The 26,413-nt window shown below is 41.1% G+C and overlaps 1 protein-coding gene across 4 annotated transcripts in view; it reads left to right on the forward strand.

Moving 5' to 3' along the window:
• SYTL5 (synaptotagmin like 5) overlaps positions 1-26,413 on the forward strand; it is a 293,010-nt gene that overhangs the window by 120,992 nt on the left and 145,605 nt on the right. For all 4 annotated transcript variants that reach the window (XM_077480858.1, XM_077480859.1, XM_077480857.1 and 1 more), the window contains one exon: positions 18,838-19,213. In XM_077480858.1, coding sequence (XP_077336984.1) covers positions 19,095-19,213 — 119 coding nt within the window. In that variant the 5' untranslated portion in view covers positions 18,838-19,094. The remainder of the gene's footprint in view (positions 1-18,837; positions 19,214-26,413) is intronic.

Here is a 26,413-nt window from a genome sequence, read left to right on the forward strand (position 1 = left end):
CCCTCTTAACTCACTGCCCCCCATCTGTCCCCCTGCTCCCTTCCTGTCACCCCCCCCCCCCCCCATCTGTGGTAGGAGATAATGGGACTGGAGGAGGAAATGAAATGAAGGAGATGAGACTGGAGGAGGAATGGGGTGGAGGAGATGGGACTGGAGGAGGAGGACATGGGATGGCCAATGGGCGGATTTGGAGGGACAGCTAGTGGGAGGGCCCTGGGGAATCTAGGAGGTCAGGCCCTGAGGGGCCTAGGCCTAAAGTTGTGTAAGGGGCCCCACAATTTCTGATGGCGGCCCTGCTGATAGGATAATATCAGATGAACTGTCATGATCGGCTCCCGAAACTCTGCACTAACGATCCGATTATCGTACGAGCGGTATTTTTTGTACGATTTTTGCATCATGTGTACGGGACTTTAGAAGGGAAGTTTTAGTGAAGAGACTGAGGAGTTTGGATGTAAATGGGAGCAAGAAGGTGGATCTTAAATTGTTCATCTGGTGGGTTCAAGTGAGGGCTTTTTAAGTGTGGCGGTGAGAAATGCATGTATTAGAAGAGCCATGTGAAAGAATATAAATTGACAACTGGCAGAACTAAATTTTACTTGTCACCTCCTGCTTTTGACAAGTTGCCTATACATATATGGAAAATGAGTATAGTAGGCTGACTTATTATCTGAACATAGTTACTGTACATAAAATATATAAAATAACACATTTTATTTACATAAAATATAATCACTAGGCCGGTATTGCACCCAACCTATTTTGTCCCTTTACTTTTCCAGCAAGCCGTGAGACTGCAGATGAGTGGCTACATGACTGGTGCAGTGACCATCTTTCTACTTATATTAATACAACATTCCCTCACCAAGTTGCACCCTCTTCATAAAAGAGACACGTTTGTTACGTTGGAATGATACCATTTTACTATTTACCACAGCTTTTATAAGAGAGCTATAATCAAATAAACAACCAGTAAAATTGACAGTGGTGTTGGCTGATCTGAGGTGATTACAACAACAAAAACATAGAATTCCAGCTTTCTTATCTCTTTAAAAAGTTAATTTGGTTCAAACTGTCCCAAACAAACTACAGGATTTCCATTATATAATGATGCAGCTACAGTGTGTGTGCTGTAACATACTGCTGTGGCATCAGCTGCATATAGTATACAGTGCTGTGTTCCGGCATCAGTACAGGCAACGTCTCTACTGTTGCTGCAAATGAAAGATTCGAGCTGAGTGCTTCTCAGCCACTCAAGAGAAGTCTTTTATTTTTTGCCCTTTAAGGACCCAGCCTCTTTCTGAGATTTTGATGTTTACAAGTTAAAAACTGTTTTCTTTGCTAGAAAATTACTTGGAACCCCTAAACATTATACATTTTTTTTCTAACACCCTAGAGAATAAAATGGCGGTTGTTGCAATACTTTCTGTCACACTGTATTTGCACAGTGGTCTTGCAACTTGCTTTTTGTGGAAAAAATACACTTTTTTTTAATTAAATAAGACAACAGTAAAGTTAGCCCTTTTTTTTTTTTTTTTTTTTTTTTTTTTAATATATTGTGAAAGATAATGTTACGCCAAGTAAATTGCTACCCAACATGTCACGCTTCAATATTGCGCCCGCTTGTGGAATGGCGACAAACTTTTACCCTTAAAAATCTCCATAGGCGACGTTTAAAAAATTCTACAGGTTGCATGTTTTGAGTTACATAGGAGGTCTAGGGCTAGAATTGTTGTTCTCGCTCTACCGATCACGGCGATTAATTCAGATGTGCGGTTTGAACACCGTTTTCATATGCAGGCGCTACTCACACATATATATATATATATATATATATATATATATAGCGTTTGCTTCTGCACGCAGGCTGGATGACAGGTACGTGCAGAGCGGACACAGACACAGCCCACTCTACTCTATGGGTCCTCCGATCCGGTCCGCCCTGATGGAAGGGGATGTAACCCTTACTGTTTTTTTAGTGAATCAGATTGGAGGTAAGCTGGTGTAAAAGGACACAAATCTGTTTACATCTGCCGTTTCATAGAGGTGAATGGAGGGGCCGATTGAGTCAGACCGATTGTGTGAAAGGGGCCTTTCACACTAATGCAGCGCAGTGTACCTGTGTCTTTCCTGCGGGTTAGCTACACTTTGCCATAGACTTCTATTATATCCTGCAGGTGTGGTGCACTTTCTGAAAGCTCACCAAACCTGCAGGTAATAACAAAAGTCTATGCCTCAGTGCAGGTACCCTGAAGGTGCACTGCACCTTCGGATCAGTTTGAAAGCAGCCCAATAACCACTGAGCAGATATGCCCATATTTACACTGCAATTTTAGTAATAAACTGACCTTTAATAACAGTCTTCCATTCAGGTATCGCCGACTGTTGCTGTCCCCAGTGGATTGCATTTGGTATCACTCCACCTGTGGCAAGAAACTGCGCTATACAAGAAGCATCAGCTTATGCACCTCTGCTCCACAGCTGCTTGCTTTGCCGGCTTTATTAACAACACAGATGCTCTGGGATAGCGGGTCTGCAACCCATGATCTGGGCTTACCAATCTGCTATCCCACAGAAGGAGGCAGCGGGCCACATCAGAGGGCTCCATGGGCCACTGGTTGGGCACCACTGCTGTACGTGAATACTTTCATTGTAACACTGTTTACTGCATCTGTATCCTGAAATATCCTTGCTCCATTGTGTATGTGAGAAAAACTATTGATTGCTTTTAAGGCTTAGTTCACCTTTACCAAAAAATTCCCTATGCAGATAAAGGGCATATGTAGATAAAAACAAACTATGCAGCTCTGACCAAAGTTGAATAATGCCTTTGTTATAGGTGTATGCCATTTACATACTTCATAAAGCCTGAGTGGAAAACTCCTAGTAACGTCTAGCTGTTACTGTTCACCATCATAGAACTGCGCTCTCAAATGTTGAGCTCGGAGCTACTACATCAGGGGAGCAAGAACACGTGAGGGGGGTTTGAATCAGAAAAAGAGCTTGGTCCTTTGATGGTAAAGTTGAACAGTAGCAGCTAGTCTTCTCTTAGCAACGTCCTTAGCAACTTCCTAGGAGTTTTCCAATAAAGCTTGTGACAGTAGTCACGGTAAAATTGGTAGTTTGGGTGACACAGGGTGTGCACATTTACTTGGTGCTAGACTGCAGAGCAAAGATGTGGATTAGAGAAAACTGCTTCCACAGCTTTCTCCAGGTTTGGTATTCCGTCATGGGGCTGTGTAGTTTGGAGATTTCATAGTGTCTTGGGTGGGATGGGATCTCCAACCCTGTGTCCAAATTTTGTAGATGACCAGCAGGGTGTGTGCTCAGGTGAGCACAGCCCTTATGAGGGTATGGGAAGACCTCACAGCTTCCAGCTGGAAACTGCTCCACACCCAACACACAGGAGGTCTCCAGGAGGCAGCCAGAATGTGTGTGACTGCAAGAGGCAGTGAAATGGCCTGAGGACTAAGGCCAGAGCGGAGCTGTGGGCGCTAAAGTGAAGCCATCCACAATGAAGAATCCTGTGGTCTATGTGACCAGGATAAGTAGAGGTACTGCTAGAGAGGCAGGTGGGCTAGCATTTTCTGTTGTATTTGCTGAAGAAGAACCCCTGCGTGGGAAACCTTTATGTTACAGAGTTTTATTTGCCTTTTTAATAAAAATGGGCTACCATGCCTTAAAATATAGTTCCTGACAAATGCATCTACCATGAGTGCTAAAGGTTCCCCATGTTACAGGCTTCATGAGGTAAGTAAATGGCCTACACCTATTGAAAGGGGATTATTCAACTTTGGTCTAAGCTGTATTGTTTTTATCTACAGACACTATCTACAGTCATGACATCACTTCCGGTTTACTTGGCTGCCTATGACGCAATAAAAAAAAAAAAATAGTATTCCAAAATACAGATTTTGGCTTTTTGAATACTTTTAAGGGCAAAGGAGGGATTTGGAATTCTTTAAGAGACAGTGTATAAATAATATACACTGTGCTTGGGCACAGAATTGAACACATATGTCACGCCTGCAACTGTAAATAGTGTTAAAACCATATATGTGAGGTATTCCCGCAATCATCAGAGCGAAAGCAATGCTTCTAGTACACGACCTCCTCTCTAACACTAAACTGGGAACCTGTAGAAATTTTTAAAGCATTGCCTATGGAGATTTTTAAGTATCGTTTGTTACCATTCCACAAGTGTGCACAATTTCAAAGCATCATATGTTAGGTATTTATTTATGTGTGTGTGTGTTTGGTGATTCTAAGTAATTTGCTAGCAAAAAAAATACAGATTTTAACTTGTAAGCAACAATTGTCAGAAATAGGCTTAGGCTTAGAAGTCTTTGGAAGGGGAGTATCTGAACCTAGCCCCTGGCAAAAAAGACCTGAGTATAGATCGGATATAGGAACTTTTTTTTTTTTTAAATTACTTTTTAATCTACCCTTTTTTGAAGCCCAAAGTTGTGGGTGATCCTGTGGGGGGGGGGGGGGGCACAGCCAGCACAAAACCCCTTCTTTTCTGTAAATTAAGTGATCTGTCACTATTATGAATGAACATTCAGTATTGCATGTTCATTCGTAGCAGTAAAAGATCACCCAGATTCGGCACTGTGTAATACATCTGCCAGTGCCCTGTGTGTACAAGCAGCTGCAGATACATTGTACAGAGCCACAACTTTGAGTAATCTATTACTATTATAAGTTTACAAGCAGATCATTGATTCATAATAATGAAAGATCACTCAGCACTGTGGCTCTGTGTGTCTATCAGCAGCTGCTTTTGCAGATATACAGCTGGACCGATGGATTTCACATCGCTGTAGCGTTTTCACTTTTATGAATGAGCAATCAGTGATATAGGGATCTGTGCCGTCAATAACAGTCTGCCATCACTGATCTCTCATTCATAGACTTAAATATATAGTAACAGTGCTGCAGCTGGACTGTGTATGTGTAAAAGCAGCCACTGATAGACACACAGCACCGCAGGCTGAATGGCAGTGCTGGTCTCGAGAGCGACCCCTGCTGCCTGAGACTAGATCTGTCAATCATAAAACCATCTCTTTTCTTTGGCAGACATTTTGGGGGGGGGGGGGGGGGGTTGTCTGACCACGCCATCTAGAAACCTAAGGAATGAATTTAAACTGAACTAGGTTCTAATTTTAATTTACTTCTATTCAGTTCTGTGCAACCGAAGCTCTAGTTTTTTTTTTATTTTTTTTATATATACTATTGTCTCTGTGTTTGTTTAAGTGGCTGATCCTTTTAAACCATACCAGTTTTTACTACACACTTTCTTTATCCATCAAGTGTTCCGTACTTATACTTCCTTGCAAGTATTTTGTTTGCTATACATACCACCCACACCTTCTAAACATACTTGAAATTTTCTGTAGTTGACTTCTTGATCTTTTATACAGCACTGTCAACTGAATCAGAAACCATGTCAATGCAAAGTTGAAAACATTTTTTAAATATTTCATTGGTATGTAAGTCATACCATACATATTACAGGAAGCATGTTTGCTCTAACGTTAGCCTGTCATTGGCTAGCTGTTGTATAGCGCATCAGTGGCAGTACATTTCTGTAAAAATATGTTTTAATAGCATGAAGATAGAAACGTCCTTACTTAGACACATTTTGGTTAAAAAAATTATTTTTTTGGGTTTTTTTTTTTTTTGTGCAAATTTAGTGTAAATGTTAGCATACAAAATATATTTGGCCGCATCATTATCTTACAATAGAGTGCTCTCCTGTATGTCTTTGATTTGTTTTTTAAATAGGTGGATTTACTTTTATTTAAAAAAAAAAAAAAAAAAAAAAAAAGTCAGTATTTTCCAGTATCATCACAGATTTTCCCTTATCTTATCCTGGTGTTCACAGTGTGAGGTCATTGTGAAAACAGAAGTATGTACATATTACCTTCACTAGCAATTCATCTCTTACACCTGTGAGCTGTCACTTGAGAAAAATTCCCTATAAAAGGTGTGTCCTTTTTCATGATATGATATTATTCTATTGACAGCTGCCAGGCACTGAAGGAAGGGTAGAACTTAGAATTTTGGACAAAAAGTATCATATTTTGCAGACCAAAGTGGATATAAAAAGTCTATACACCCCTGTTAAAATGTCAGGTTTCTGTGATGTAAAAAAAATGAGACAAAGATAAATCATTTTTCCACCTTTTTCCACCTTTAGACCCCTTTCACACTGGGGCGTTTTTCAGGCGCTTTTGGGCTAAAAAGTAGCGCCTGTAAAGCACCTGAAAAACACCTCCCCTGCCACCCCAGTGTGAGAGCCCGAGTGCTTTCACTCTGGGGCCGTGCGCTTGCAGAATGTTTATAAAAAGTCCTGCAAGCAGCATCCCATTGAGATCAATCTGAGATCAATCTGCACTGCTGCCAAACCGCTTCAGCAGTGGCATTTTGCGGGTGCTTTTAACCCTTTATTCGGCTGCTAGAGGGGGTTCAGCCCAAAAATGTATTTCATGCTGGGGAGTTAGGGGTAAAGCGCCGCTAATTTTAGTGGCGCTTTACTGCTGTTATAGCAGCGCTTTTCGGCCACTAGCGAGGCAGTTTTAACCCTTTATTCGGCTGCTAGCAGGGGTTAAAAGTGCCCCGCTAGTGGTCAAAAATTTGCAGCGCTTTACCACTAACACCTTACTGTCCCAGTGTTAAAGTAGCCTTTATGTGACCTATAAACTATACCACTCAGTTGAACAACAAACTGAAATCTTTTAGGTGAAGGGAAGTAAAAATAAAAAACTAAATGATATGGTTGCATAAGTGTGCACACGCTTAAACTAAAACTTTGTTGAAGCACCTTTTGATTTTTATTACAGCATTCAGTCTTTTTTGGGTATGAGTCTAGCAGCACGACACATCTTGACTTGGCAATATTTGCTCATTCTTCTTTGCAAAAACACTCCAAATCTGTCAGATTGTGAGGGCATCTCCTGCACACAGCCCTCTTCAGATGGATTTTCAATGAGATTCAGGTCTGGGCTCTGGCTGGTCCATTCCAAAACTTTAATCTTTTTCTGGTGCAGCCTTTGTTGATTTGGATGTATGCTTTGGGTCATTGTCATGCTGAAAGATGAATTTCCCTATAATGTTCAGCTTTCTAGCAGAAGCCTGAAGGTTTTGTGCCAATATTGACTGATATTTGGAACTGTTCATAATTCCCTCTACTTTGACTAAACCCAGCTAAAGAAAAAGGGCCCCAAAGCATGATTCTGCCACCACCATGCTTCATGGTAGGTATGGTGGTGTTCTTTTGGTGATGTGCAGTGTTTTTTTTGTACCAAACATATCTTTTGTAATTATGACCAGAAAGTTCAACCTTGGTTTCATCAGACCATAACACATTTCCCCACATGCTTTTGGGAGACTTCAGATGTGTTTTTGCAAAATTTAGCCAGGCTTGGATATTTTCATTAAGAAAAGGCTTCTGTCTTGCCACTCTACCCCACAGCCCAGACATATGAAGAATACGGGAGATTGTTGTCACATATACCATACAGCCAATACTTGCCAGATATTCCTGCTGTCGGTTTAATGTTGTTGTAGGCCTCTTGACAGCCTCCCTGACCAGTTTTCTTCTTGTCTTTTCATACATTTTGGAGGGGTGTCCAGTTCTTGGTAATGTCACTGTTGTGCTGTATTGTCTGCACTTGAAGATGTTCTTCACATGGTATATCTAATGCTTTGGGAATTATTTTGTACCCTTCTCTTGACTGATATCTTTTATCCACTTGCCGCCCGCCGTATAGGCAATTGACGGGGGCAAAGTGGTTGCATAATCCTGATCGGACGTCATATGACGTGATCAGGATTATGAGCCGCTGCGCGCCCCCGGGGGATGCTCATCGCGGCGATCGTTGTTGCGGGGTGTCAGTCTGACACCCGGCAACTACGATCTCGGTAAAGAGTCTCCGACGGAGACTCTTTACCACGTGATCAGCCGTGTCCAATCACAGCTGATCACAGTGTAAATAGGAAGAGCCGGTGATCGGCTTTTCCTCACTCGCGTCTGTCAGACGCAAGTAGAGGAGAGCCGATCGGCTGCTCCTCTGACAGGGGGGGGGGGCTGTGCTGATCGATTATCAGCACAGCCCCCCCCCCCCAAGGATGCCCACACTGGACCACCAGGGACGCCACCAGACCACCAGGGATGCCCAGCAAAATTTAATCCTCCCTAGACCACCAGGGATGCCAGTCAGTACCACAATGGATAGCAATCAGTGCCCATAATGGATGCCAATCAGTGCCCACAATGGGCATCACTGATTGGCATGCATTATTGTTTGGCACTGATTGGCATCCATTAGTACAGTATAACATAATACAATGCCGCCTATGAGTGCCCACCTGTGCCGCCTATGAGTGCCCACCTGTGCCGCCTATGAGTGCCCACCTGTGCCGCCTATCCATGCCCACCTGTGCCGCCTATCCATGCCCACCTGTGTCGCCCATCAGTACCACCCATCAGTGCCGCCTATCAGTGCCCATCAGTGCCACCTATCATTGGCAATCAATGCCACCTCATCAGTGCCACTTCATTGGTACCACATCATTGGTGCCCATCAGTGCCGCCTTATCAGTGCCCATCAGTGTAGCCCCATCAGTGAAGGAGAAAACGTACTTATTTACAAAGTTTTGAAACTGAAACAAAAAAAAACATATTTATTTTCAAAATTTTCGGAATTTTTTTATTTGTAGCGCAAAAAATAAACCCGTAGAGGTGATCAAATACCACCAAAAGAAAGCTCTATTTGTGGGGAAAAAATGATAAAAATTTCATTTGGGTACAGTGTAGCATGACCAAACAATTGTCATTCAAAGTGCGATGGCGCTGAAAGCTCAAAATTGGTCTGGGCAGGAAGGTGTTTAAGTGCCCGGTATTGAAGTGGTAAACAATGAGATCCCTCTGATGCTTTGGATGCTCTCAGTGGACCATGGCTTTTTCTGTAGGATGCGACTATGAAAATGTCAGGAAAGACCTACTAGAACAGTTTAACTTTATTTTAGGGTTAATCAGAGGCACTTTAAATGATGGCAGGTATGTACTGACTCCTATTTACAGTATCTCACAAAAGTGAGTACGCCCTTCACATTTTTGTAAATATTTTAATATATCTCTTCATGTGACAACACTAAAGAAATGACACTATGCTACAATGTAAAGTTGTAAAGTAGTGAGTGTATAGCTTGAATAACAGTGTAAATTTGCTGTCCCCTCAAAATAACTCAACACACAGACATTAATGTCTAAACCACTGGCAACAAAAGTGAGTACACCCCTAAGTGAAAATATCCAAATTGGGCCCAATTAGCCATTTTCCCTCTCCCGTGTAATGTGACTTGTTAGTGTTACAAGGTCTCAGGTGTGAATGGGGAGCAGGTGTGTTAAAGTTGGTCTTATCGCTCTCACTCTCACATACCGGTCACTGGAATTTCAACATGGCACCTCATGGCCAAGAACTCTCTGAGGATCTGAAAAACAGAATTGTTGCTTGTCATAAAAATAGCCTAAGCTATAAGAAGATTGGCAAGATCCTGAAGCTGAGCTGCAGCACAGTGGCCAAGACCATACAGCAATTTAGCAGGGTAAGTTCCACTCAGAACAGGTCTTGCCATGGTCGACCAAAGAAGCTGAGTGCACCTGCTCAGCGTCATATCCAGAGGTTGTCTTTGGGAAATAGATGTATGCCAGCATTTCTGCAGCGTTGAAGAGGTGGGGGGGGGGGGGTCAGCCTGTCAGTGCTCAGACCATACACCGCACACTGCATCAAATTGGTCTGCATGGCTGTCATCCTAGAAGGAAGCCTCTTCTAAAGATGATGCACAAGAAAGCCCGCAGTTTGCGGAAGACAAGTAGACTAAGGACATGGATTACTGAAACCATATCCTGTGGTCTGATGAGACCAAGATGATCGTATTTGGTTCAGATGGTTCAAGCGTGTGTGGTGGCAACCAGGTGTGAAGTACAAAGACAAGTGTATCTTGCCTACAGTCAAGCATGGTGGTGGGAGTGTCATGGTCTGGGGCTGCATGAGTGCTGCCAGCACTAGGGAGCTACAGTGCATTGAGAAAACCATGAATGCCAACATGTACTGTTACATACTGAAGCAGAGCATGATCCCCTCCCTTCTAAAACTGGGCCGCAGGGCAGTATTCCAACATAAGGACCCCAAACACACCTCCAACTGCCTTGCTAAAGAAGCTGAGGGTAAAGGTGATGGACTGGTCAAGCATGTCTCCAGACCTAAACCCTATTGAGTATCTGTGGGGCATCCTCAAATGGAAGGTGGAGGAGCGCAAAATTTCTAACATCCACCAGCTCCGTGATGTTGTCATGGAGGAGTGGAAGAGGACTCCATGGCAATCTGTGAATCTATGGTGAACTTCATGCCCAAAAGGGTTAAGACAGTGCTGGAAAATAATGGTGGCCACAAAAAATATTGACACTTTGTGACCAATTGGGACTTTTTCACTTAGGGGTGTACTCACTTTTTTTACCAGCGGTTTAGACATTAATGGCTGTGTGTTCAGTTATTTTGAGGGGACAGCAAATTTACACTGTTATACAAGCTGTACGCTCATTACTTATTTCAATTTCTTCAGTGATGTCCCATGAAAAGATATAATAAAATATTTCCAAAAACGTGAGGGGTGTACTCACTTTTGTGACATACATGTGAATGTGATTGCTTAATGCTGAACATGGCTACATTCCCAGTTATAAGAGGGTATGCACACTTATTTTTACTTCCCCCCCCCCCCTAAAACATTTCCGTTTGTTTTTCAACTGAGTTGTACAGTTTATAGGTCACATCAAAGGTGGAAAAAGTTCTGAAATTATTTCTGTCTCATTTTTTTACATCACAGAAACTTGACATTTTAACAGGGGTGTGTAAAGGTTTTATATCCACTAGATATTAAGTGTTTGATGCTGAGCTCCACAGAGTACTGCTGAGAATGAGGACATGTACCATCAGTGTTTCATATCCAACACTTTAACCACTTCCTGCTCTTAGGACATATCCGTGGATCCTAGGGATTCAGTTTTTTTTTTTTTTTTTTTCTAGCCGTCGATGATGAATAATGTAAAAGTGATCCCGAGCGGCTTTAGAGCCACTGGATTGCTTTTACGTGTGGAGGAAGGAAGTCCCCTCCTACCACCTTCTACGCCTTCCTGGGCTCTCTTGTTCTACTGGGGAGTCTGGACTGAAACCATCAGTATGGCCAGCTGAACACAGAGATAAGTGAGGAATGGATGTTCCTTGATCATCTCTATGGTCTATGAAACTGGAGGCGACAAGCTTTTTGTCACTTCCAATTACCGGTTCCATTACCAGCTTGTAACAGCATCTGATCAAACCAAGATTGGTTTGATCAGATGCTTTTAAGGGCAGAGGAGAGATCTGGTGTCAATCCCTTGTGATAGCAATACAGTTGTTAAAAAAGAAAACTGACAAAAAATTGTAACCAAAATACCACAACTCCCCGCCCCCCCACTGCTCACGCATGCACATGCAAACTGAATCATGTGTAGCTATTCACCTTCTCAATGGCGCACACAGCCATTTGACTGTTATTTGTGATCAGCTCTGGTCAATTTGATTAGCTCAGCATGAAAAGAGCTTTCCTGGAGCATATCAGTCCCTGGCAGTGCAAATGAAGCGATAAATCAACTATCGGTGGCAATGCACTGTCATAAAGTTAAGGACGGGCACAAGCCCGTGGATTGAAACAAAAAAAATGCAAAGGCTTTATCAATGCCTAGAAGCACAGTGAAGTTTATTATTAAGAAGTGGAAGGTATTTTGTATGACACAAGACCTTCTCTGAATCGGGATATCACTCCAAACTGTATGATAGAGCCAGGAGGAAACTGGTCAGAGGCTACCAAGAGGCCTACAGCAACTCTGGAGCAGTTGTAGAAATTTATGACAGAGTGGTCATTGTGTGCATGTGGTAACAATATCACAAATTCTCCAAAAAGGTGGCTTGTATGGTAGGGTTGCAATCATTTCTGAGTTTCACCTTGAAGATTCTGAGGCCACATGGAAAAAATATGTTAATCAGATGAGACTAAAATGTAATTATTTGGCCTCAACACCAAACAATATGTCTGCCGGAAATCCAATACAGCTCACCATTCGTTTCTCTGCAGCATGGACTGGAGCACGTCGGCATAGAAAGAAAAATGGATGGGGCAAAACACATCAAATTCTTGAGGAAAATCTGCCCTCAGCCAGAAAATTGTCAATGGGAAGAAGGTTTACCTTCCAACATGACTGACCCAAAACACACGGCAAAAATGATCACACAGCGGTTGAAGGGGAAAAAAGGGTGAATGTCATTGCATGGCCTAGTCAGAGCCCAGACTTAAACCCCATTGAAAATCTATGAAATGACTTGAAGACTGCCGTCCACAAACCTTTCACTTTTAAATGTAATCAAACTGGAGCAGTTCTGCAAGGAAGAGTGGGCAAATATTGTAAAGTCTAGATGTGCAAACATGTCCCAACAGACTAAAGGCTATAATTAAAGCAAAAGGTGATTCAACAAAATACTGATACAAGGGGGTGATTCTTTCAACTCGGTGGTTCTGTTTTTTGAATTTTTACATTTATTTTCTGACATGTTGGTGTTTTATCTTTCACTTGGATGTTATAAGTTGCGCCGAGTAAATATAGCTGGATAAGACAAAAACTGTCTTCATTTCAGGCTGCAAAGCAACAAAATGTGATTATTTTAAAGGGGGTGATTCTTTTCTATACCCACTATATGTAAACAGTGATCGCACCGCACATGTGAGATATTGCCACGAACTTCATAGTGAGAGCAATAATTCTATCACTTGTGTGACTGTGTGGCCCATGGAGTTTTTTACATACCGTAGATTGTCGCCATTCCATGGGTGTGCGCAATTTTCAAGCATGACATCGTAGAAATCTACTTGGCATAACATTATCTTTTATGGTTTACCAAAAATGACTATTATATTGTATTTGTGTGCATTAAAATTTATGAGAGTATTTTTTCCCAAAAATGTACATTTGAAAAAAACAACGCACAAATATTGTGTGACACAAAAAATGACAACTACCAACGTTTTTTTTTTCTCCTAGGACTTCGCCTTCAGAAAATTATAATATTTATACGGTTCTGAGTAATGATCTAGTAAAAAAAAATACTGTGGTGTGGTGTTTTTTGTTTTTTTACATTTGTGAGAGGTGTCAGAATGTACTTGGGTAGCTAGTTGTTAAAGAAAAACTGAACTTTGGAAGCTATGCCCCAAAAAAGCATCCAGAAGGCTAAGTACTTGTCTTCATTATTACCTGTGGTCTCCTCGTAGCTGATATTTTCCAGTAACTGACTTGCAATGCCCTTTTTCTAGACTCTGTTTCTGTGTGGAGGAGGCCATCCTAGCATAAGAGCAGGGCTTTGCTTCCTCGTGTCAAAGCTCAAAAAGGAAACCAATCAGCAGCATGGTAGTGACATTACCAAATCTCACTCCACATCTCCAGAGACTACTATTTAGAGACATGAGATCTCACGTCCTTCAGACTTTAGAGTGGTTGGACTGTGGCCTTTGGGAATAAAAAAGGTCTCAACATCAAAGAAAAAAATAATTCCCCATTTTTGGTGTCAGTGGGACACATTGTGTACATTTATTTACTAGCTTCAAAAAAAGTTCTACAGGATATATAGTGCTACATTTAGCAAAACAGTTAGCAATTGGCTTTTAAGGGCCCTGCTCATAGGAGCTTACAATCTAATTTGTCTAAACCTTAGAGTGGACACAGCTTTACTTTCAGTGTATAACGGTTAACATTTCATACAACTACTCGCCCACCAGCCTACATTTTTATCTGCAAGATTATATAAACATATTTTTACAAAGCATTCCAACATAATGATAAAAAAGGCACATATTCAGAATATAACACCCACTATCAGCCCACAATCCACACACATACATAGGTGACCATGTTCTGCTGGAAGCTGCATTTCTTTGTACATGATTAAGCAAAGAGATTAAAGAGTAGAAGGTCAGCAGATTCTCGCAAACCATGTTTGGCATGGTCAGACAGGAACAATACACACACATTGATGGCGTGGCCACATAAACCCACTTTTGATGGAGAAAATGCACAAGAATTTCAGCAAACGGCCCTAGTTGGGCATTTGTCAATATGCACAATATCATTCCTCCCTCCAATCACAGCAAAAAACCTGACCTTCTCAGGCCAAATGAAACCCCCCCCGTAGCCCTTTATATAAGATAGGTTGTATTGTTAGCACACTGACATACGCCTTATAGAAGTACATGCCCACCAGTATCTTTCAATCTGTCTCTTCATATATGTCTAAAGTGATTGCACCTGATGAGCAGGGACACATAATACTATTTGCAACTGTGTTAGCCCTTGGCTATGTGCATCAAATCTCCAACTACAGGCCAAAGATCAAAGTCCATTTGAATGCACATAAACAAAGCAACAGTTCTCTAAGCATATGTACCTGTGCAGTGTAAACCCTACAATTTTAAATGTCCAAGTCCCTGGGCATGATTAGTGCTAACAAACATTACCATCAGTCCCTGGCTGCAATGAGCTTCCATTCTAAAGTCCAAAACTAACTTTCCTACATTAGAGACTATTTCGACAGGAGACAAAATACCTGCATGTCTTTGGATTGTGGTTAGAAACACACACGGAGAACATATAAACATCAACACAAGCATTCGGATGTTGGGGAATTGAACCAGCAACCCCAGACCCGCTTGGCGGAATTGCTACCCATTTAGCCAACAGGCAGACTCACACATGTTGTCTGCACCTCTCTGATGTGAACCAGCCCTAGGTCCATAGCCATGCTCAGTGTCACAAGCAATATACAATATACTGTCCGAAGTACTGGGGCGCCTGCCTTTATACGCACATAAACTGTAATGGCATCCTAGTCATAGTCTGTAGTGTTAAAAATCCATTTGGCCCACCCTTTGCAGCTATATCAGCTTCAGCTCTTCTGGGAAGGCTGTCCACAAGGTTTAGGAGTGTATCTATGGGAATATTTGACCATTCTTCCATAAGAGCATTTGTGAGGTCAGGCACTGAAGTTAGACAAGAAGGCCTGGCTTACAATTTCCGCTCTAATTAATCCCCAAGGTGTTCTGTTGTGTTGAGGTCAGGACTCTGTGCAGGCCAGTCAGGTTCCTCCACCCCAAACTCACTCATCCATGTCTGGAAAAATGGTCAAACATTCCCACACCAAACCTTGTGGACAGCCTTCCTAGCCTTCCCAGCTGTTCTAGCTGCAAAGGGTGGGCCAAATACATTTTTACCCTACGGACTAGGCCATTAAAGTTCGTGTGTGTGTGTGTGTGTGTGTGTGTGTGTGGTGTATAATTTTGGCTGTATGCTATGCACACCGCCACATCTATTGTGCTTATATAAGCACTCATTTCCGTCTTAATGATATAATACTTTACCTTTCAACCCACTCATCCAAATGAACAGACGTGACCATCCTTCTTACGTTCTCAGTTCCATCAGCACAACTTCCCCTGCGGGTAGTCAGCCTGGTTCTTTTATTTACACATAAACAGGAAGACGCACCCTGGAGGGTTTGCCTCCAACGGCTAAACCCCTCCTACACAGTTTGTGAGCTCACAGGAAAATGAACAACACAGGATGTTAATGACCATATAAGGACATGACCAAATAAAGACATGACAGAGGATAAATGAATTTATACAATAACCAATGAATGATGACTACAATTCCGTTGATAGAAATCCTTAATATACATTGTTCCAGAGAACAATGCATACCTGGATTATGCTACGGTTTGCCTTGTGGATGGAAGGTTATCTGCAGATGCATGCTGTGAATCTTGACATGTGCTGATCAGACATAGCAGAGACAATGAGTGTACATCCGCCCATAACCGATCTTTGCAGAGCAAACATATCCCCTCAGACGATCGTCTGTGCAATGCACAGGGGCCCTTTCACTGGCAGACATACCCCCACTCTGCAAACACCTCTCTCCAAACCGGAAGTTTACCACTACCTAACGGATCTCAACCAGCGTCAGTCTGCCCCAGTCAGCTCTTTAGACCGGGCTGGGGGAGAATGAAAACTGGGGGGACTCTTATGACAATACATATTAAAATACATCCAATACATCTTCATAAAATTTTCCACCACATGTGTGTAAAGGCAGGTGTCCCAACGCTTTTGGCTAGATAGTGTATCTGGCAAGATTCACAATGGTCCTACACATAAATATACATTTAGTTTTAGGACCTGGGTGATAAGACAATTTCTCTACATGAAGCAACATGTTTGGGATTTGAACCCAGATGCTCGGGGATGCTAAGCAGAAGTTCTAACCTCTAAACCACGGAGCTGCCACGTGCGAGAACCTCCTACACATAAATAGACATAAATACTGCATTTCTTTGGACATACAGGTGATAATATTACATTACTCAAGAGTTATTCTTTATTTATTCTGTGATATTTGGTGGTCTTTTGTGGGTGAGTGTAGAATAGTGATATCACCCTCAAATTTTGGGGAATTACCGTATATACTCGAGTATAGGCCGACCCGAATATAAGCCGAGGTCCCCAATTTACCCCCAAAAAACTGGAAAAAATTATTGACTCGTGTATAAGCCGAGGGTGAGACATGCCTGTCCATCCCTGTGTGTCGTCCATCCCTGTGTGTGTCCATGCATCCGTGTGTGTGTGTGTCCATGCATCCGTGTGTGTGTGTGTGTCCATGCATCCGTGTGTGTGTGTGTGTGTGTCCATGCATCCGTGTGTGTGTGTGTCCATCCATCCCTGTGTGTGTGCATGCATCCGTGTGTGTGTGTGTGTGTGTGTGTGTGTGTGTGTCCATGCATCCGTGTGTGTCCATCCATCCCTGTGTGTGCATGCATCCGTGTGTGTGTGTGTGTGTGTGTGTGTGTGTGTGTGTGTCCGTGCAGCCTACCTGTGTCCAGCCTGCCTGTGTCCGTCCAGCCTGTGTCCGTCCAGCCTGTGTCCGTCCCGGCCTGCGTCCCGTCCCGGCCTGCGTCCCGTCCCGGCCTGCGTCCCGTCCCGTCCCGCAGCTCTTCGTCGGTGGCCATTCTAGGATTCAAAAGCCGCGCCTCCGTCGGTGATAGGCGGAACACTCAATTTCCCACTGACTGCTGGGAAATTGAGTGTTCCGCCTATCGGATGTCCGTGATAGGCGGAACACTCAATTTCCCAGCAGTCAGTGGTCCGCCTATCATGGACGTCCGCTCATCCTCATACTACGGACGAGGATGAGAGGACGTCCGTGATAGGCGGAACACAGACTGCTGGGAAATTCAGTGTTCCGCCTATCACAGGCGAAGGCGGAGACGGAGGCGCGGCCTTTGAATCCTAGAATGGCCGCTGTCTGTCTGCTCGACACGCTGATCGGGCAGACAGACAGCGATGACTCGAGTATAAGCCGAGGGGGGCACTTTCAGCCTCAAAAAAGAGGCTGAAAATCTCGGCTTATACTCGAGTATATACGGTACATTTTGATTTCTGATGTTGGAACACATATATCACATTTTTGGGCTCAAATTATGATTATTTGAAAATAATAAAAAAAAATTGTGACTCATTTTTAATTTGCATCAGCAATGGTATTGTTTGTGGTTTGTAAAGACTCCTGTGTGAGTTTGGGTAAAGATTGTTGTGAGATGGAGAGTAACAAGTGAAAGTGACAGGAAATATTTTACCAAAACATCAAAACATTCCACATTCTAGCATTCTTAGGTCCCTTTCACACTGTTGGACCATTCAGGTCCACCTGTCAGTTTTGACGGCGGACCTGAACGGGGGCTCCATGCTGGTCTATGGAGCGACGGATATCAGCAGTGACATGTCCGCTGACATCCGACCCGGTCCGATCCACCAAAAGCATCTGGATCCGTTGCTATCGGATCAGGTGAGATCTGATGAAAACAAACTGTCCGTTTTCATCCGTTCTCTCCATAGAATCCAGTGGCGCTTGACATGCCCCTCCCAGCTCAGTGAGCAGAGAGGGACCTGTCATCTGCCGGCTCAGCGGAGATCAACGGAGAGATCTCCCGCTGAGCCAGCGGACAGAGGCAGAGTCCATGCAAGCGGATCTGCCTCGTCTGAATGAGGCCTTAAAATGAAAATAGTTTAAAAAGAAAGCAACAATGTTGCAAAGGAAAATTTATTTCAGAGAAAGATACATTTCATCTTAACGTTACCAAGATTTATTTGGGGAAGTTACAATTGTACCATTAAAATTAATGGCTAAAACTTGGACTATAATAGTGCAGATTTTAACTACCAAAAAATGCTCTTTAACTCAGTGCTCATTTTGATATTTACTATAGCGCCCTGTAAAAAAAGACATTGGAGCTAAAATGAGAGCTATTTGCAGGTCTGAGCATGCTCGGTTGTGCTGGCACCTAGTTGTACAGAAATGGGGAATTTTATCTATTATTATACTTTTAAAGATATTTCCGTGTAGAATTCACTTTTTCATACAGTTTAAAAGAAGACTATATTTAAATACTATACCGTATATTTCAGTACCATTTAGGCAATTATATCATGCTCTAAGCATTATTTCCATGTGCACTACTCCAGGTTTTAGCAGAGTAAGGGTTTGGGCGCTATTTGTTTTCGGGGAACTATAGTAAATTAGATTTTGGGAGTATTTTTTTTTTTTTTACCAGCGCTATAGTGAATGACCCCTATTGTGAAAGTCAATAGCATAATGCATTGTATTAATTTATTTCTTTGATTTATTTTTTCCAGATTAAATTACAATGATGATTGCACGTCGTCAATGGCCCGACGTCTACAAACTGCAGACTAGCTCTTGTGAATCTGCAACAGTTAAAATTGCAGCTGGATACTTCATTGCATTTGTTGTATTTTGGAAGCACTACATGTGATTTTTTTTTTTTTTTTTTGGATAATACATTGTATTCTATCTGAATGAAGTTAATTACCCAAGTACCTTTTGGCAAGAAAACAACATCAACATTCCATTAAACTGCCAGATATAAACAATGTCTAAGAACACAGAAATACTAAATTTTTCTTATTTGTTGGATCAAGAACGAGAGGCAATATTGGCTGTGCTGAAAAGAGATGAGAACCTGAAGAAAGTAGAGGACAAAAGAGTACGGTAAGATTGATTGTATATTGTCCACAACTCAAACCATTATTTCAGATTTAGGTTATCTCAATGAGTTAAAATAGCTATACACTGGAAGAATTTCACAAGAAAAATTACATTTTAAGAATGTTTGTTTGATTTTTTTTAATCGTTAATGAGTTCATATCGACATTTATTTTCAACCACAGTGGCAAGGAAACTCAAAGAAGGATGGAAATTTTTTCTTGAACAAACCAATTTCTAAGAGTGTATGTGGTTTTCATTTGGGAAAAGTCCATTCTAGAGATGCACCAAAATTTCGGCGGCCAAAACATTTTGCTCGAAACTTGTGCTTTTGGCATTTTGCCAATAAAGAAAAAAGGTTTTTTTTTTTTTTAACTGTCATTTTTGGTTTTGATTTTATGGTTTCAACACCAAAATTTACATTCGGTGCACCTCTAGCCCGTTCACTCCAAAATCAAATGTTAAAGGTTATCTAATGTACTAACCAATCTTTATATGAATGTTTGTACAAAATTTTGGGGGAAAATCTATGGTCAACTTTATTCTTATATGCTTTTGCATAGTCAGAAACATTGGGTGAATTGCTGAGCACACTGTATGCACACTTGTTATGTTTTCTTTATTATAGATGCTCTATGGTTTAGTGTTGGATGTATAATTTACTGTTCATTCCCATATCATTGGTGTAATATTTTCCTGGCATACTGCTTCAAGGTTTAAGTCAAGGTAACAGATTTGTGGATACTGATTGCTAAAGAGCAAGAAAGAACACTGGCAATAACACATTCTAGGTTTTTTTTTTTGTTTTGTTTTTTACAATTTGTAAAAAAAAAAAGATTTATACTGTAGGTTATGTTGTTGATATGCTTACTTGTGACAAGAATGAAAAATCATGTTTATATGGAAGTTATGAAAAATCAGCCCGTAGTGCCTTTTAGAATATGTAGGAATAAATTTGTTGCATGTAGATTGCTGCTTGGGTTTTCAAATGTTTAAAGAGTCATGAATTTCATTATTGATTTTTCAGTCTTTTGGTAGCTTCTTATATCTCTCAGAGAATCTATTAGTGGCATCTCTGTACTCAAGTCTTCGTGCAAACTGATTTTATTGTTAACGCTGTTTCTTCTGACAGGAGAAAATAATAATAATAGCATTAAAAACACACCTAAGCCGCATTTTTTTTTTTTCCAAACACATTTAGGTGTGTTTATTTCATTGGCCACAATTTTAACTTTCTCTGGCCATTGAGATGAATAAACACTCAAGCACCCTAGTGCTTAGGCGCATTTAGACATGTTTAGCCACAGTTGCCATTTTTATGCACAAAAGCTCCTCTACTGAATGCTTTTCTTCTGCTTCCTTGAACAAGAGCTTTGTGCAAGTGATATAAACTTAATGTGATTTGACTTTTCTCAGAAAGTAGCAAGAGAAAAAAACTCACCCAAGCTCAACCACTATATAGTATAGTTGGTGTGTAGAGTAGTCAGTGCTCTGGCTAATTAGGCTCACAAAAAATCCATAGAAAGTACAGGATGGAAACTCGATAGCTTCTCCATAGAATAGAATATTTATTTAAGCATTACATCATCCAAAAACATTGATGCGTTTCGGCCTTAGGCCTTCATCAAAAGCGTGCGCGCGTGTGTGTGTGTGTGTGTGTGTGTGTGCGTGTGTGTGTGGGGGAGGTAATATTTGAACCACCTAGGTTTAATCCAAATCTTCTCAGGAACCATCCTCTGACAGTGCCATCAGTCACTCTTGCTGTAATATCGCCACCTTTACTTGAATATGCCACTCACCCCACTTTTGAATACAAATCCTCCCATACAAATTACCCCTAATGAAAGGAATTTAAAACCTGAAACGAGTTGGGTACCAGAGGACTTATCCTAGATATCGGACACCGGAAAGTATTAATGGACAATGGAGTTATTCCTACTATATACATATATCATACAATCTATTGCAAGATTTAAAAAAAAAAATTATTTTGTATTTTTACAGTAATCCTGTCTCTGTCTATCTCTGTTTCTACAATCGTCATGCTTAGATTATTTTTTTATAGAACCTACATGTTTTTTATATCATACATTTTTGATTTTTAATCAATTTCTAGTGTCTTTTCCAATTTAAAGTCCCTAACTACCTTTGTTGTGATGTCACATGTCACAAGGGGCGGGCTTTGTGACATCATTGGATGCCGTTCCTTTTCGCAAATTTTTTTTTTTTGTCTCCAATTTTTTTTATTTTGCATTTAGCGGAACCCCACTGACAGCTGATGACTCATCGGTTGTTAGGGACGCGGCAGCCAGCTTTCCAGCCCCTTGCTTAGCGACCAGCTTTATACAGTCCTTTTTTATCGTGCATTTTAAATAGGAAAAAAAAGCAAAATGCATGAAAACTGCATGCAAAAACACATAGAAAACCCTGGTTTAAAAACGCAAAATGCACTGAAAAACGAGCCTGGAAAACAAATCAAACGCAGCCGCATAGATGTGAACCTAGACCAATTGTCAAAGCTTAATTGAACAAGCTGAAGTTAGAAGCTGATTGGATACTAAGCACAGCTGCACCAGATTCTGAGTGCACCAGTTTTGAGAAAAAACCTTAAAAGCCCCAATAATGTCAGTTTTTAGGAGCAGCATTGTGCACCTACACAAAGGCCTCTGTATTAACACATCCCACTAATGGAGTACTCCTTAGAGCCTCCTATACCATTTTACCTATTAACAGCAACTATTTAGACAATTTAGAGTCTCATCAGTTCAGGCCCTCAAGGATTTTACACTCTAACCTTGCATACGTATACTTGGGCCAATTTAGACAGGAGCCATTAAACTTACTAAAATGTCTTTTGAAGTGTGGGTGGAAACCCATGCAGGTACAAGAGCGGTTCACAGAAATGTGAACCCCTAAGCCACGGTGCTGCTTGGCACTTCCCTTTTTCATTCATTATCCTACATACACTGCTCAGGGCTTCAGTGAAGCAGCTGTCACTTTTGTTTTCAATAAATTTGCCATACAGTGCAACACTGACTCATGCTGTGTATACAGTTACAACCTGTGCTCTCCATAATAACAAAGCAAAAGGTTTTGTGTCTTCATGCCACATCTGTGGACCTTCCCAATGGATATTTTGATAGTTTTGATCACTGGTTTGAAACAGTTCTGTATTGAATGGTTATTTCTAATGAATGTAGCTGGGTTTCTAGGCCTGGAAAATATTAAGGAAGATTGTGTCTATCCCTGTAATACAATGCAAAAGAAACCCCACAATAGGGTCTGAAAGGGAATTGTGTCTATACGATACCCAGGAAATAATATTGAGAATGAAAGTAATGTAAAGATAATAAATCACAAAATTTATTATAAAAATATATAAAAACCTCAAGAGGAAAGGCATTTTACAACACCGTTAAAATAAAGTCACCCAGTAATTTCAATATGATAAATATACAAAGGGGTGAGCCCCATGCGTGTGAAATACAGCTGAACTAAGCGAACATAAAGACCCCAAAGCGTTAAAACAAATTGTCTTCTTCAGGGAATGATGATGTCCATTTGAAGGATATCTAGAAAGAAAGTGCATAAAGGATATTATCCTTTATGTAATGTTTTTTCTAGATATCCTTCTCAAATGGACATAATTCACCCCTGAAAAAGACAATTTGCTGAAACGCGTTGATCTTTATGTCTGTTAGTTCAGCTGTATTTCACATGGATGGTTCACTCTTTGTATTTATCGTATTAAAATTACTGTGTGACTTTTTATATTAATGGTATTGTTAAAATAAAATGTCTTTCCTCTTTTGAGGTTTTTCTATAATGTTTTATAATACATTTTGTAATCTTTTATCTTTACATTACTTTCATTCTCAATATTATTTCCTGGGGACTCTATAGCCTCAGTTCCCTTCCATACCCCATTGCGGGGCTCCTTTTGAATGGTTATTTCTATTTATTCTTATCTTTCAGAGTCTGTTCTGCTGTCCACCCTCAACTTTGTCACTCTTGAATGTTAAATATTTGATCTATTGGTTTTCTGTTTGTACTGTACCACTTTATATTATATCATGGGTTTGGCAAGGACTGCCTTTCATTCTGCTAACAATATACAGTTACTTACATATTTGTATAGTTCTAGGAATTTCCAGGTACCGTCAGCTGCATGCCTAAATATGAGATTCTGTTTTTAGACACTGGAAGATCGCAGGACCTGTGCAGGTCAAAAGTTGCTGATATTGTGATTTCTTATCTTTCCTGTTCATTGAGGGCCACAGGGACTCTGGTGGGTTGGGTTATATTGCTGCCTACAGGAAAATTGGACACAGCCACACATAAAAAATGTAGGCCAGCCCTGGAGTACTCTTTCTACAACTGACATGACTTATGTTATTTGCTAGTGTCCTGGGAGGATACAGGTATTTTCTTCAGCTCTGCTGGGAAAAGTCTAACTTTTTTCTCTATAATCAAGATTTTTCTCTGTATCACTGCTAGAGCTGGTCTCTGATAACAGCTATCCAGAGAGACCTATCCGTAGCCTGGCTTTGGAGTGCCATAACTGGATTCTGTTGGGCTGGATGTTGCAGGGCTAGCCTGGATCTGACTATTGGGCAATGGGTTCTGCTTAATATGCTTTCCAAGCCCTGTGCTAGCAGCCTCCTATCCTATTTCTATATATGTTTTAATAATGTAAAAGGCATTATAAAAGGCAACATTGGAATAATAAACATGTTATTCTCACCTGCCCTGTGCAATGGTATACCCATAAGTGGCCCCAAACCTCCTCTTCTATGGTCCCCCACTGGCACTTTCAGCTCTCCCTGTGTCTGTCCCCATTGCAAGCGCTTGCTATGGGGGCAGACACATGGACTCACTCTGGAGCCAGGCTCTGTGTCTCCATTGACATACACAGTGCTCCATGCTCACAGGGTTTTATTGACTGCAGCAGAAGCCAATGGCTCTTGCTGCTGCCTCTGTACCTGTGAGGTGAGAGAACAGTGATTCTGCTCTTGGGCACAGAGCTGGATCGAAAGAGGAGCCAGGTAAGAGAGACTGAGGGGAGCTAATACTATTAGGTTTTTTACCCTAATGCATAGGACGCATTTAGGTAAAATACCTTCTGCATTTAAAACCATTTAAAAACAGTATATTACCATTCCAGCTGGATTGCTATCATTTTCAGTTGGAAATGTTCTCAATCTAGTAACAGCTACCAAGCTAAGGAGGGAGAGGAAGGAAGGTTATATCTAGAAAAAGATCATAATAAGGGCATACTTCCAAATAGAGCTGCACGATTCTGGCTAAAATGAGAATCACGTTTTTTTGTTTAAAAGATAGATCATGATTCTCGTGGCGTAACATCATCTTTCACATTAAAACAAAAAAAAATTGTGCTAACTTTACTGTTTAGTTTTTTTATTTTATTTATTGAAGTGTATTTTTTCCCAAAAAATTGCATTTGAAAGACCGCTGGGCAAATACAGACTGCCCAGATTATTTGTTTACACAAGAGGTTCTATCCCTTTGATCTAAGAAGTAAGCCTTAGTTACAATGTTTCAAGTTCTAAACTTGGCAGATTGCCCGGGATGTTTTCTTTTGACAGCTGAGTGAGCAGATAATCTCTCCACTTGTTTATGTGAAAGAATCGCCTACTCTCAGCAGGAGAGATCGTCAGGGGGGGGGGGGGGGGGGTGAATCGAGATCACGATTTTTTTTTAACGATTAATCATGCAGCTCTACTTCCAAACAAATATTTGACTGACTGGATAATAAATAAGGAGGAATAAGTACAGAAAATAAAAAGGCAAAGCTTTAAAGTGGTTGTAAACCCTTACAAACCACTTTGACCTACAGGTAAGCCTAGATTAAGGCTTACCTGTAGGTCCAAGAAATATCTCCTAAACCTATACAGTTTAGGAGATATTTCCCTGAAGACAGTGGTGCGCAGGCGCACTGGGCAAGCCGCAGATCGCGGCGATATGCCGCGAGTGTCAGTTCCCGTGCGCATGCGCGGGAGTGACGTCATCGCTGCTCCTGCAAAAACAGCGCCGGAGCAGCGAGACCCACCAAGAAGATGGATGCTCGGAACTACAGGGGACAGCGGTGACTTCGCTGGCTCCTGTGTCAGGTAAGTGACACATAATGGACTACTATGTGATGCATAGTAGTCCATTATGCTTTACCTTTGCAGGGAATCAAAGAGTAAGTAAACCCATCAGGGTTTACTTCCTCTTTAATATTCCTGTCCATGTTATCTGGATTTTAATTGGCTATGCAATGACTAGTTTGGAATGTCTCCTTAAAACCTCAGCCTCCCGCTGAAAATAAAAATGTCACAGGCTGCTGGAAGGTAGTAAAATGGGGCAACTAGTAATTTTCATAGAGTAGGTAAGGCATCTATCTGCTGGCAAATGAATGTTACCTAAACTGAAATTATTTGTTCACAAAATCTATCCAGATAAAACTGACACTACTCATTATGCTGTTGAAGAAAGACTGTGAAGTTACCAAGCGCAAATCACAGACCTACTGCTGGAAAGAAATTGTGAAATATGCTGCTGAAATAATATAATTTGCTTTATTTCAGAATATTGCAAGATCAGTGTTTAATTTATGTTCAGTCTGACAGCCCTTATGTTCCATTTATCTCTCACTCTCTGAGATTCATATGCTCAGTTAGAGAACAATTTCAAATCTCAGTAATTTAGTTCTGTCATTGTTAAACTGATAAAAGGAAATGTACAAACTCAGAAACCAAAGTCAGATATTTTGTCACAAGCCTTTTTTTGCTTATCTAAATGTATTTATTTATTTCCCAATTGTAAAGCCCCAGGGGATGACAGGTTACCTATAGAGGTTTACAAATGTTGTGCTGAGGTTAAACTACCATTTCTCATGAAATATTTGAACATTGCCTACCATGACAAGGGTCACTATTATACTTTTACTAAAACTGAGTAAAGTGCCAACAGACCCTAGTTTGTATAGATTTATATATCTCCTTCAGAATGACATTAAAATATTAGCCCTGATTGTTTCTAATCCAAATATCACCGAGTTTTGACACAACAATTAGACTAAAAAAAATCATGCTTTACGCCAATGCTACATTGCTGCTTTTGGGGGATACTTCCAAATCTTTACAGGAAGCTATGTCTACGATTTCCACCTTTGGGGTTCACTTGGGCCTTACCATTAATTGG

Source organism: Lithobates pipiens, unplaced genomic scaffold (assembly GCF_037356315.1).
Source record: "Lithobates pipiens isolate NorthernLeopardFrog02 unplaced genomic scaffold, aLitPip1_a1.2 Scaffold_16, whole genome shotgun sequence".
In the NCBI taxonomy this organism is placed as follows: Eukaryota; Metazoa; Chordata; class Amphibia; order Anura; family Ranidae; genus Lithobates; species Lithobates pipiens.